The 14096-nt window shown below is 40.5% G+C and overlaps 1 protein-coding gene across 2 annotated transcripts in view; it reads right to left on the bottom strand.

Moving 5' to 3' along the window:
• ERBB3 (erb-b2 receptor tyrosine kinase 3) overlaps positions 1 to 14096 on the bottom strand; it is a 115523-nt gene that overhangs the window by 43286 nt on the left and 58141 nt on the right. For both annotated transcript variants that reach the window (XM_081320919.1, XM_081320920.1), the window contains exon 3: positions 11973 to 12159. In XM_081320919.1, coding sequence (XP_081177045.1) covers positions 11973 to 12159 — 187 coding nt within the window. The remainder of the gene's footprint in view (positions 1 to 11972; positions 12160 to 14096) is intronic.

The following is a 14096-nucleotide window of genomic DNA, read 5'->3' as shown; positions in this document are numbered from 1 at the left end:
AGCACCACAGTTCAAAGGCCTCAATTCTTTGGCGCTCAGCCTTTCTTATGGTCCAACTTTCACTGCCATACATTGCAACTGGGAAGACCATAGCCTTGACTATACGCACTTTTGTTGACAGGGTGATGTCTCTGCTTTTTAGTGTGCTGTCTAGATTTGCCATGGCTTTCCTCCCCAGGAGCAAGCGTCTTTTAATTTCTTGGCTACAGTCCCCGTCTGCAGTGATCTTGGAGCCCAGGAAAATAAAATCTGTCACTACCTCCATTTCTTCCCCATCTATTTGCCAGGAATTGAGAGGGCCAGATGCCATGATCTTGGTTTTCTTAATGTTAAGTTTCAACCCAAGTTTTGCACTCTCCTTCTTCACCTGCAACAAGAGGCTCTTTAGTTCTTCTTCACTTTCTGCCATTAGAGTGGTATCATCTGCGTATCTTAGGTTGTTGATATTTCTTCCGGCAATCTTAATTCCAACTTTTGATTCATCTAGCCCTGCCTTTCTCATGATGTGCTCTGCATATAAGTTAAATAGGCAGGGCGACAGTATACAGCCTTGCCGGACTCCTTTCCCAATTTTGAACCAATCAGTGGTTCCGTGTCCAGTTCTCACTGTTGCTTCTTGGCCCGCATATAGGTTTCTCAAGAGACAAATAAGATGGTCTGGTACTCCCATCTCTTTAAGAACTTGCCACAGTTTGTTATGATCCACACAATCAAAGGCTTTAGCATAGTCAATGAAGCAGAAGTAGATGTTTTTCTGGAACTCCCTAGCTTTCTCCATGATCCAGCGTATATTGGCAATTTGATCTCTAGTTCCTCTGCCTCTTCGAAATCCTGCCTGTACTTCTGGTAGTTCTCGATCCACATACTGCTGAAGTCTAGCTTGTAGGATTTTAAGCATGACTTTACTAGCATGAGAAATGAGTGCAATGGTGCGATAGTTTGAACATTCTTTGGCACTGCCTTTCTTTGGAATTGGAATGTAAACTGATCTTTTCCAATCCTGTGGCCACTGTTGAGTTTTCCAAATTTGCTGGCAAATTGAGTGTAGCACTTTTACTGCATTGTCTTTTAAGATTTTGAATAGCTCAGCTGGAATACTGTCACTTCCACTAGCTTTGTTGTTGCTCAGTTTTTCTAAGGCCCACTTCACTTCACATTCTAGGATGTCTGGCTCGAGGTCAGTGACCACCTCATTGTGATTATCAGGGACGTTAAGCTCATTCTTGTATAGTTCTTCTGTGTAATTTTGCCACCTCTTCTTAATCTCTTCTGCCTCTGTTAGGTCCCTGCCATTTTGGTCCTTTATCATGCCCATTTTTGCATTAAACGTGCCCTTCATTTCTCCAATTTTCTTGAAAAGATCTCTGGTCCTCCCTATTCTATTGTTTTCTTCTATTTCTTTGCACTGTTCATTTAAGAAGGCATTCTTATCTCTTCTAGCTATTCTCTGGAATTCTGCATTCAATTGGGCGTATCTTTCTTTTTCTCCCTTGCCTTTCGCTTCCCTCCTTTCCTCAGCTATTTGCAAAGCTTCCTCAGACAGCCATTTTGCTTTCTTGCATTTATTTTTCTTTGGGACGGTTTTGGTTGCTACCTCTTGTACAATGTCGCGAACCTCTGTCCATAGTTCTTCAGGCACTCTGTCTATCAGATCTAATTCCTTAAATCTATTTGTCACCTCTACTGTATATTCAACAGGGATATGATTTAATTCATACCTGAGTGGCCTAGTGCTTTTCCCTACTTTCTTCAGTTTAAGCCTAAACTTTGCAAGGAGAAGCTCATGGTCTGAGCCACAGTCAGCTCCTGGTCTTGTTTTTACTGACTGTATAGAGCTTCTCCATCTTTGGCTGCAGAGCATATAGTCAATCTGATTTCTGTGTTGACCATCTGGTGATGTCCATGTGTAGAGCCGTCTCTTGGGTTGTTGGAAAAGAGTGTTTGCTATGACCATCGCATTCTCTTGACAGAATTCTATCAGCCTGTGCCCTGCTTCATTTTGCACTCCAAGGCCAAACTTGCCTGTTATTCCAGTTATCTTTTGGCTTCCTACTTTAGCATTCCAATCCCCCATGATGATAAGAACATCATTTTTTGGTGTTAGTTCTATAAGGTGCTGTAGTGCTTCATAGAACTGGTCAATTTCATCCTCTTCAGCACTGGTGGTTGGGGCATAGACTTGGACTACTGTGATATTGAATGGTTTGCCTTGGATTCGAACTGAGATCATTCTGTCATTTTGAGGATTGTATCCCAGTATTGCTTTTCCTACTCTTTTATTGACTATGAAGGCTACTCCATTTCTTCTGAAGGATTCTTGCCCACAGTAGTATACCTGATGGTCATCTGAATTAAATTCACCCATTCCTGTCCATTTTAGTTCGCTGATACCTAAGATGTCAATGTTCAGTCTTGTCATCTCTTGTTTGACCACGTCCAGCTTTCCTTGATTCATGGATCTTACATTCCAGGTTCCTATGGAGAAAAAATCTTTACAGCATTGGACTTTCCTTTCACCACCAGACACATCCACAGCTGAGCGTCCTTTCGGCTTTGGCCCAGTCGCTTCATTCTTTCTGGCGCTACTAGTACTAGCCCTCTGCTCTTCCCCAGTAGCATATTGGACGCCTTCCGACCTGAGGGGCTCATCTTCCAGCGTCATATCGTTTTGCCTTTTGGTACTGTCCATAGGGTTTTCATGGCAAAGATACTGGAGTGGGTTGCCATTTCCTTCTCCAGTGGATCACGTTTTGTCAGAACTCTCTGCTATGACCTGTCCGTCTTGGGTGGCCCTGCACGGCATAGCTCATAGCTTCATTGAATTACGCAAGCCCCTTCGCCACGACAAGGCAGTAATCCATGAAGGGGTTCTATGTACTACTCCAGGGATCTCCAAACTTGGCAAGTGCTGGCTGGGGAATTCTGGGAGTTGAAGTCCAAAAGTCTTAAAATTCTCAAGTTTGGAGACTCCTGTACTACTCAATCATACCTCCTAATAGGAGGCATAGTTAAGACACGTAGACTACTTCCATAAATTCATTTACTGAAATGTGCAGACTAGCTTGTTTCTAACAAGCTTTTGGGTCTTGGCTTGAGATAAACTAGAGATCTCAGCAAAAACATTCACTCAACTAATCCTAGCAGGAATTTGCTTTGGTGGGGATGGAAAATTCCCATCATCTCTCACAACTGACTATGTTGGCTAGAGCTACTAGTAGTTGTAGTATAGCCACAGCAGAAGAGTCATGAAATTCCTGTACTAATATAGACACTCCTGCTGGCAGGAAGACTAAGTAGAAGATGTTGGCATATTCTTCATTAATGTAAACCAGAATTTGACCCACAATTATTAGAGTAATTTTTAATTAGGAAGTATACAACACAGCCTGTATTCTACTATTCTATCAAGTATACAGTTGGTAGCATGAAATACATTCTAAGTCAGGGGTCTTCAAACTTGGCCCTTTTATGACGTGGACTTCAACTTCCAGAATTCCTCAGCCAGGCACGGGTCAAGGGTCAAGTTTGAAGATCCTTGTTCTAAGTACTAGCAACACACACAAACCCTCAAAGGTATTTCTGTGTAACAAGCAATTTACATTTTAAAAACACATACGGTAGTGTCTCTCCAGCTAAGGCTGTGCTGTCATCCAACAGAAAGATCAAATGATGGGAATACAGATAGACAGGTGTTGTCTTTTGGTGCCATGGTAGCTGAACAATAACAACATCAATATCAACCAAACAGGTTGGTTGGGCAGGAATTTACAACATGCACAGACCTGCTGCAGGTTTTCTGCCTTACTCTAACTCTGCTGACACGATCCCAAGAGCTTGTTTATCTAGTCATCTGGGTTTAACTAATAGAGATGTTAAATCAGACTTTGAAAACTCTTTACTAATCAATAATATGTCCTATCTAGGCATCTGAGTTTAATTTTAAAAAATGTTAAACCAGACTTGGAAAACTCTTTGTTAATGTATATAGGTAACCAATCAAAACTGAGATTTCACAGAAGCAGAGAAGCAGCCACCGTGAATCACATAAGGCAAAAGCTGAGTTAGATTACCTCAGGGGTTTTCAAACCTGGCCCTTTTATGAATTGTGGACTTCAACTCCCAGAATTCCTCATCCAGCCATGATGGCTGAGGAATTCTGGGAGTTGAAGTCCACAGTCATAAAGGGGCCAAGTTTGAAGACCCCTGTGCTAGGGCAATTAAACCTACTCTCAGGATGGTTTTCATGATCTCTATGCAGGCTTAAAACATAAAGATGGCACCAGAAGTAGAAGGTTGATGAACATGGAGATAGCCTTGTGGTTTGTTTTAATCTAGCATGGGGACCAAGAACAACACTGACCCAAAAAAAATCTCAGAAGATAAGCTATACCTTTGACAGTTGTGCAAAATATAAATTAATCTTTGGGATTTTATTTGTACAAAGCATTTTAATATAAAGATCTGGAACCTCAACCAGCCAAGCTATTTAGCATTTGTGCCAGAATCTGGATAATGTAATCCTGTCTAGTTACTAAGAAAATGATTCATAGAACAAATATTATATTGTAGCAATGATTTCTAGAGAGAAAAAATGTGATGAAAGAATCCTCCTGAACTGCTTTTCAAATACAGGGAGTCCTCAACTTATAACCGTTGGTTTAACAATATTTTGAATTTACAACAGCCTTTGAAAAAAGCAATTTACAACCTCTCCTCAAAGTTATGACTATGGCACCACTTCTGCAGTCACATGATCACAATCCAGCTCACAGGATGGTTGCAGCATACATTAGTGTGATCACATGATTGTGATTTGCAAACTTACCAGCCCGCTTCTGACAAGCAAAGTCAATCGGAAAGCTGGATTTGCTTAAGTGTTTCACTTCAAAGACCACATGAATCATATAATGGATGTGGTCAAAATGGTCATAACATTGAGTCTGGTCATATATGATTCAGTTAATGGCTGCATTGTTTAGTGACTGAAATTCCAGTCCCAACTGTGGTCATAAGAAAGGACTACCTGTACATACTTTGCAATCAATAAAATTGGATTTAGTGTTTTCCTTTCTTTTCCTATTCTCCTCCCATTTGATTTATCCACAAAGAAATCAAAAGTACCTTCCTGTATCAAGCATAGTTTGTTCCAGGCATTGAAAATACTCAGTTCACCAACTCATCTAAGCCTGTGAAAGGTCGGAGAACTGATTTGCAAACTCGTGTGCTGCCTTCTTGAAATAATGTTCTAGTTTTCTAAAATTTAACATACACACTGCCGCAAACAAAATTAGTGTCAAAATTAGTGGACCAGAGGAATGCTGTGGATATAATTTACTTGGACTTCAGTAAGGCATTTGATAAAGTAGACCACAACCTACTACTTGATAAGATAGAAAAATGTGGGTTAGACAGCATCACCCCCAGATGAATTCATAGCTGGCTGACCAGCCATACTCAGCATGTGGTCCTCAATGGAACTGCATCTACATGGAGGGAAGTGTGTAGTGGGGTGCTCCAGGGCTCTGTTTTGGGCCTGGTGCTTTTCAACATCTTCATCAATGATTTGGATGAGGGGATAGATAGGGAACTCATCAAATTTGCAGACGACACCAAGCTGGCAGGAATAGCCAACACTCCAGAAGATAGGCTTAAGATACAGAAAGAATCTTGAAAGACTTCTCGAGTATTGGACACTATCTAACAAAGTGAAATTCAATGGTGAAAAAAGTAAGGTTCTACATTTAGGCAAGAAAAAAACAAATGCACAAGCATATAGGTGCTACCTTACTCAATAGTAGTAACTGTGAGAGGGATCTCGGCGGTCCTAGTGGACAATCACTTAAATATGAGCCAGCAGTGTGCTGCAGCTGCCAAAAAAACCAACATAGTGCTAGGCTGCATTAACAGAGGGATAGAATCAAGATCACGTGTTATTAAGAAAACTCAGGAGTCTCCTAAATCCCAAGAAGGGCACTTAGTGATTATTCATAGTTACAACACTGAAAAAAATGACTTATGACTGTTTTTCACACTTACAACTGTCGCCACATCCCCATGATCACATGATTAAAATTCAGACACTTGGCATCTGACTTGGCAATTTATGACGGTTGCAGTGTCCTGCAGTCATGTGATCACCTTTTGTGATCTTCTGACAAGCAAAGTCAATGGGGGAGCCAGATTCACTTAATAACCATGTTACTATATTAATAAGTGCAGTGAATCATTTAACAACTCTGGCAACAAAGGTCGCAAAATGGGGCAAAACTCAGTGTCTCACTTAGCAACATAAATTTTGGGCTCAATTGTGATCATAAGTCGAGGACTGCCTGTATACTATAATTCCAAGCAGGAATCAGAAAAAGTTCCTTTTAGGACCCTAGAACTTGCTTAATCAAATGGTGTTATGCAATTATTGTATAAAATAGTTGATGATAACCTATGTTGCAAATTAATCCCAAGATCTTTCACAATATCCATTTCATCATAGTTAGACAAGCAGATGCAGTGTGTCTCTCAGCTAAATAGCTGGTATATGTCTTTCTGAATGTTTTGTCCCCAAATTATAGTGTCAAATCAAGTTATTTCATCAGTGAATTCCAGGTGCTCCACTGTGTATGGATTAGACCTTGAATCTGGTGTTTATATGCTTATTGTTTATTAGCCTTTACCTGTTGTACAACTTCAGGTTTGGCTAGCTAAAAGACAGCATAATATGACTAGCTGATAAACCTGTTTCTTGGAATTGATAAAGAGGCAATTAAGTTAAACACTGAAAGCTTATTGTCTAAGTACATCCATAAATTCTTTTAGTGGATTGGACTTTCACTCATAAATCACTGAATCAGAGAAATGATTTCAGATATAATCAGAAGTTCAGAGAGATAGCCATAGGAGAAACAGGGGTGTAGCCTACAACTTAAAATACCTGACTCAGTGGCTGATAAGAGATACACAGGTTTGTTTTCCTCTCTTTTGTATGAAACCATCCCTTTATTAGGGCAGCTGTCAAAAATGTAACAAATACAGGTAGTCATCGACTTACAACCAAAACTGAACCCAAAATTTCTGTTGCTAAGCGAGACAGTTCTTAAGTGAATTTTGCCTGATTTTATGACCTTTCTTGCCACATTTGTTAAGTGAATCACTGCAGTTGTTAAATTTGTAAGATAGCTATTAAGTGAATCTGGCTTCCCCATTGACTTTGCTTGTCAGAAGGTCACAAAAGGTGATCACATGACCCTGGAATCCTGCAACCGTCGTAAATATGAGTTAGTTGCCAAGCACCTGAACTTTGATCTCATGATCACTGGGATGCTGCAACAATTATAAGTGTGAAAAACAGTTTTTGAGCATAGTTGTAACTTCAAACAGTCACTAAATGAATGGTTATAAGACAAGGCCTACTTGTATTGAATCCTTAAGTTTGAAAAGGTCAAAATCCAGATAGACCAGAAATAGAATGAATTGTGTAAATATGTACCAGTGCACATATTTTTTATTTTTCCCCCCAGTGATATTTATAGATTGCAGAATTCAAAGTTTGAATTGCTTTGGTACAAGTAACTTATTTTTTCCAGAGGACAGAGTGCTGCCAGTTAAATATGGGAGAACATCCCAATAAACATCTGTAAAGCTTAGAATTATGATCTGTAGGTAGAACATCCGATCCTATTTCCTAATTCGGCAGTAACAAGGATGCTTTAAAGAAAATCCACAATTACAGAGGAATCCATGCTATGCCATGCTTAATACTCCCACCACTGTCTCAAACTACTCTGTGTTGCAACAAAGCCACACCAATGGAAGCCAGCCCAGAAAAACAACAACAGAACAAAACTCTTTCATTTTATCTCATATACCTTAATGAAGAATTTCTCTTTCACTTTTTATTCTCCTGACTTTTTCCCTTACACTTTGGATTTTAAATTTCCGAATATAGGAGTTGGGACTGAAAGAGCTGTTAAGAGTTGGCAGGGTGACTACCGTACTAATCTCCCTATGTTCTATCACCCAAAAGGCTAAATCATGCCCACCGCATACGCACTTAAAACATCTGTTTGTCATTGTGCAGTGTTTTTTTTAACTAAATTTTTATAAGTGGGTCACAGGGAAATAATCTGAACCATGGTTGAATTAAGGAACTCCCCATCAGTGCCCTAACCTAGTTTTTAAAATGGAAGCAGTTACCAACAAATACTATCAAATACATTTCAAGATGCCCGACTTTTCCGAGGGCTAGAAAATTGGTTGGGAGAATGGTTGGGAAGACAGCAATTTCGGTAATTTGCAAGACAGGTACCATTCTAGTCTAAAGAAAAGAAGAAATAGGGAAGACATGATTGCAGTATTCCAGTATCTGAGGGGCTGCCACAAGGCAGAGGGGGCCAGGTTGTTCACCAGAGCACCAGAGGAGAGGACGAGAAACAATAGTTGGAAGCTGATCAAGAAGAGAAGCAACCTGGAATTAAGGAGAAACTTCCTGACAGTGAGGACAATTAACCAGTGGAACAGCTTGCCTCCAGAAATCATAGGTGCTCCATCATTGGATATTTTTAAGAAGAGACTAGACAGTCACCTGTCTAAGATGGTATAGATTCTCCTGTTTGAGCAGGGGGCTGGACTACAAGACCTCCAAGGTCCCTTCCAGCTCTATTCTATTCTATTCTATTCTATTCTATTCTATTCTATTCTATTCTATTCTATTCTATTCTATTCTATTCTATTCTATTCTATTCTATTCTATTCTAAAACTAATGTGAAGTTGACTCTCAAAAGCCTCTCTCCACGAGTTTCAGGATAATCCAGTTGTTGTTCAATGTAGAACTGATCCCGTAGATCTGAACTCTCTCCTCCCCTTGTTTTCTGTCATATTGATGCAATCTGTTTGGATCCAATTACATTTCCTTTCAGCCTTCAGTCCTTGTTTCCAGATAAGTGCAACCATAATGAAGACAGCAAGAAAAGCGAAGGCGAGAACCCAAAAATCACAAGTAAAAGCTTGCCTGCACACACATTCATATTAGGTAATTGTTTTGGTTTCCGTCAACTATCCCTATGACCTGTAGTGAGATGCTTTGAGATCTAAGCGTTCATGATAAAAGTAGAACTTCTACTAGAATTTGGGGGGGAAACCACCCCAAATATTTTCAGAGCAGTAAATATATAATATTTTTATTATGTCTCTCTTGGGAAGCACCCCAAGTTGATGGAGGGTGAGGAAAAGGGGGAGATTATTCTCTAGCTCTGCCTTAAGAACCTGAAGCTGTGTTTGCCTTTTCAATTTTTTTGGAATAAACTTCACAAATTACAACACGAGGGAAGCTGTTTTGAAACTGTTTCCTTAAATTTGCATTTGCTGCCACAATTTGGTCTTCAAGCTCTTATTTTTAGCTTCCCCCCCCCAGGTTTCTAGCTTCCTGAAGAGGTCCACGGGATAATTTTGTATGAGCCCCATAATAATTCAATTCAAAAGAAAACAAACTCCCAACTGAAGCTCATGACTGAATAGAAAACTAAAACTGCGTCTATTGTTCCATGATTAACATTATCCACTAGGCCAGGGCTTTTCAACCAGTGGTACGGGTACCACCTGTGGTATATTGGCACCTGGCAGGTGGTACGTGACCATCCTAGAAAAGTGGTAGCAGGGGAGGGGAATGAGCTGAACCAGTGGCAGCACCGCACAAGCCTGAGCAAGAGATGGCTGGAGCTGCAGGGCTGTCAGGGCTCAGTGGAAGCGCCAGGATTAGTGCCAGGCTCCAGCTGGAGCTCAGCACTGATCCCGGCATTTCTGCTGAGCCCAGAAGAAGCGCCGATCAGCTGGAATGTTGCAGCATCTCCACGGTCTTGTGATTTACATTCAGATGCTTGGCAACTGATTCATATTTATGACGGTCACAGTGTCCCAGGGTCATGTGAAGTGACCAAAATCTGCTGCAGGGGGGGGAGGGAATAAAAACCAAACACCACCCCACCCCACCCCCACTGCCAATCCTCAACAGAAATACTCACAACAATGAAAACCTCAGACAGGAGGAAGAGTGCCGCCAGGCAGGCAGGCAGGTATCTTGCTCATCTGTGGCTTGGGGGGCACTTTTTTCAGTGCCATTGTAACTTCCAACAGTCACTAAGCAAACTGTTGTAAGTCAAGGACTACCTGTACTTCATCACTTTTTTCCTTTTTTTTTTTTGGGCATCAGGTTTTTGACACCTTGCTAGGCAATAGATGGTACTCGAATGTTGTCTTATCCTAAAAGTGGTACAATGGGTGAAAAGGTTGAAAAACCCTGCACTAGGCCAGGGGTAGGCAACCTTGGCTCTTTTATGATTCATGGACTTCAACTCCCAGAATTCCTGAGCCAGCATGGCTGGCTCAGGAATTCTGGGAATTGAATTCTACGAGTCATAAAAGAGCCAAGTTGCCTACCCCTGCACTAGGCTCAAAGGTGGTTTTTCGAAAGGCAACTGGACTTTTTCTATTTTTCCTTGAAGATGTTTCACTTCTCATCCAAGAAGCTTCTTGGATGACAAGGGAAACATCTTCAAGGAAAAACAAAGAAAGCCCAGTTGCCTTTTGAAAAAGCACCTTTCGGCCTGGTGGACAATCATGACCTGGATGACTGAGAATCTCCACAGACATTATCCACAAGACTGCTTTATCATCCTCTCAGAACAAGTCTTAACTACTATAATACAGGGCTTCTGTCATCTGCTTGATAACATGCAGCCTATAGATCTTCTCACCATTTACCTTTAAGATCCACGTGTCTGATTATACACATCTTTTATAATCACAAGCCTAACAACTATTCACCTGTTGTTGGCTTTAATCAAGGTATCAGAGGCAAATGGAATTTTAATCCTGACAAATTGTAGGCTTCTCTTTAGCATGCAACAACTCACTTTATCTAAATGGCTCCTGGCTATGCCTTTGGCAAGACCAGGAATATTGTCCAAATTATACTTTTCATTCTAAAATATGATGGTGGAGAGGGGACCCGCTTTTTCTCTTCCTCTCATAATATCAGCATTCAAAGTTACGCAGTTAGATCGACCTCCTCAAACAATCCAGAATTAATTGATTGAACATGCTGTTGTAAGAGCATATGGTGGCTTTCTATCTAAAAGGTGATCAGGCAAATTCACTGATAGTGGCTAGGCTAGATCTCCAGGCTCAGAAGTAGGGTGCTGAATTTGTTAGGAATAAATATGCTAGAAGGCTATGTATGGCAGCTCTTGGCTGCCATCATGGGAAGTAGGAAGCCAGATCAATGTAGTGAGCCCTTTTCTTCTTCATCCTTTTCCTCCTCCTTCTTACTAACTATGAGGTATTCCTCATAACACTTTATTAAGATGTATCATGTGTTCAGAATATTGGAGAGCAGTGCCCTTCACACGTTCCTTCTTTCTGGTATAAGAATCCTTTTCATCAGGGAGGAAAATAACTCATTCTGGGCTCCCTTCTCAAGCACTTTTCAAGACAAGCCTCACAAATGTCATCCCACCATCAGTCATTACTTAAATGACCTAGTGGCTACACTTGTTCTAGGACTCTGGGCCTGTGCCCAGAAGCTGCCCTTAGGCAGGAACAGCAGCAGTGTTACTTCAGGACACACTGTATGGGTGGAGCAGTGTCAGCACGTTGCATCAATACTAGGTACTGCCTGATTGGGGCTGCAAAAATCCAAAGGATCACTAGATAGTAGCAAAGAGCGAGAATTTTCTGCAACTCTTTGCTGCCATCTAGAGGTCACCTCTCTTACTTGTTGCCTGTTGCCACTTGGTTCTCACTGATTGTGACACTAGTCTAGACAAATGCTTGTGTGCTTGAGGACCATGAAGCAATTACCTCCCCTATGTTGACTGTATATACACCACTGATATTCAACAAGCCTGCATAATGAAATTGCTTCACATGTAAAGGAACAAAGTCTGGTTTGCCTGGAGCCCAAACTCCATCCTCATCTTACCTGTGAGCTGATTGAAGCCCATTTGGTGTAGAGCATGTGTAACATTTTTTTCATAGTTGAGGACCACATAGAGGGCATACTTTTCTTCGTAGTACTGGGTCCCACGTATCATGCGGAGGTTCTGCAATGGCAGGTAAGTGAAGACATTCATGGCGATCAAAACATAACCGGTCACTTCTCGGATAGTCTAGGAAGAATGAAATAAAATCACAAAAGACACCATAACTCAGCCAGACTTAAATATCAAGCATACCCTTCAGAGATTATTTGCCATACTGGCTGGGAATTGTCAGAAATGCAGCAATCTGGGGAAAACTATCACAACATTTATTGCATGTATTGACTGTCAAATGTGTGGCTAGTCATTTTGTTAATCAATCAGGCTCCCAAGTAAAATAGATGCCATCTTAAGATGCTGTGACTTAATGGAAGAGGAAAATGCATGTGATTGTAATTGGTTTCCCCCTGTTCTTCCTCAATGGATGGCAGCCTAAAAAGCTCTATTTGATATCATAGTAGCTCCACTGGCATCACAGAGCTCTGCAAAAGTTTGGACCCAGTTCTGACAAACAACAATAGTTAGCAGAAAGGATGAATGAGTAGAGTGAAGCTAAGCAGACTCACATCTTCAAATAGAAATCATTGCCAAGGAGCACTAAATCAGCAGGGGGAGTGATTTCTGATTGAAATGTGCCAAACAGGAAGGAGGGGTAGATCTTGGAAAGCTATCACCATCCATTTTTAATTTTTCCCCAGCCAGCTATGTCTGAGAACCAGTATAGTTAGCAAAAAATATGTGGGAAGTAGGCAAAAAAATTTCCATCCCCTGCTTTCAGGTAGACTCCATAGCAGATAGTATACTGTTATTTGGATGTAATCCATATCTCAAAACTTAAATATTCTTTATAACCCAAAGGTGCTTTTTCCCCCCCAAAAGTCAACTGGACTTCCTTTGTTTTGCTTGAAGATGTTTTAATACTCATTCCAGAAGCTTCTTCAATTCCGAGAAGCAAAACATCTTCAAGCAAAACAAAGGAAGTACAGTTGACTTTTGAAAAAAGCACCTTTGGAATAACCATGACCTGGATGACTAAGAATCTCCATAGATAGTCCATATAACATGTAAATGTATACTAAACATTTACTTTCATAGTTCTTTTGCTGCACACCAGTTCTTTGCAATATTCACTGCATTTTCAGGAAAAAAATATTGTATTTCTCATTGTTAGGTCCTGCTACAATTTCTTACATTTATATTCACAGTTCTATATTTTAGTTGTGGTGTTTTGATGTATATGTTGTTGTTGTTTTATTTACATCAGCTGCCTTGATTGTCAAAGATACTGAAATAAATTTCCTGCTTTTTTGAGAAAAGTTTGTGTTTAGGGAAATAATTTTCAGGCTGCTTGTATCTCCTCCACCATCATCCCCTCTCTCATTTCATTAGTTATTATTTGTTTCTCTTTAAATTTCAGCCTTCATCCAGAAATGTAGATGTAAAGAGATGCATTTAACTCATGTCTGTCTGTCTGTGTGTACACACACACATGTGTCTGGGTAGATATGTGTATGGGGGGGGGGGCGGGGAGTCCATGAAGTCTTCAAGAAATAAGTAAAACTTAAAAGTATTTACTTCATCTTCTTGAAAAATACAAAATCCGAAGTAAAATAAATAAATCCAGAAAATCTACTATTATCCTGAACATACCAAGATATACATAATATGTAAACATCAGGGCTTGACAATAAGTTGTTATAACTGAGACAGTAACAGGCCTATCAGCCATATATGTAACCAATTCTCTTTCAGCCAGCTACCATATTGCATGGTGATTATCACCAGATGGTGAGGTCTTTAGTTAGCTGTGTGCCAGGTTTGGAGTCAGGGGTTGGCTAACTTCAGATAATACTGTTCAGAAAGCCCAGATTATTGTATGGGTAAGGAATGGGACCTCTGAGATTTCTGAAAACACCCACTGGGTTAATAGTTGACAGATTATTGTGCCATTGAAAGGACGGAGAATTCACTTTGATCATTTAGCTCCATTTGTCTTTTCAACTTGTGATGCCATGGAGTCCACATTCCATAGGCAGGCTCGGTCTAGATTAAATGTTACCATATAG

This window comes from Vipera berus, assembly GCF_964194415.1.
Source record: "Vipera berus genome assembly, chromosome: 2".
NCBI lineage: Eukaryota > Metazoa > Chordata > Lepidosauria > Squamata > Viperidae > Vipera > Vipera berus.
Note: the sequence above shows the minus strand (reverse complement) of the source record. Positions and strands in the feature narration are given on the sequence as shown.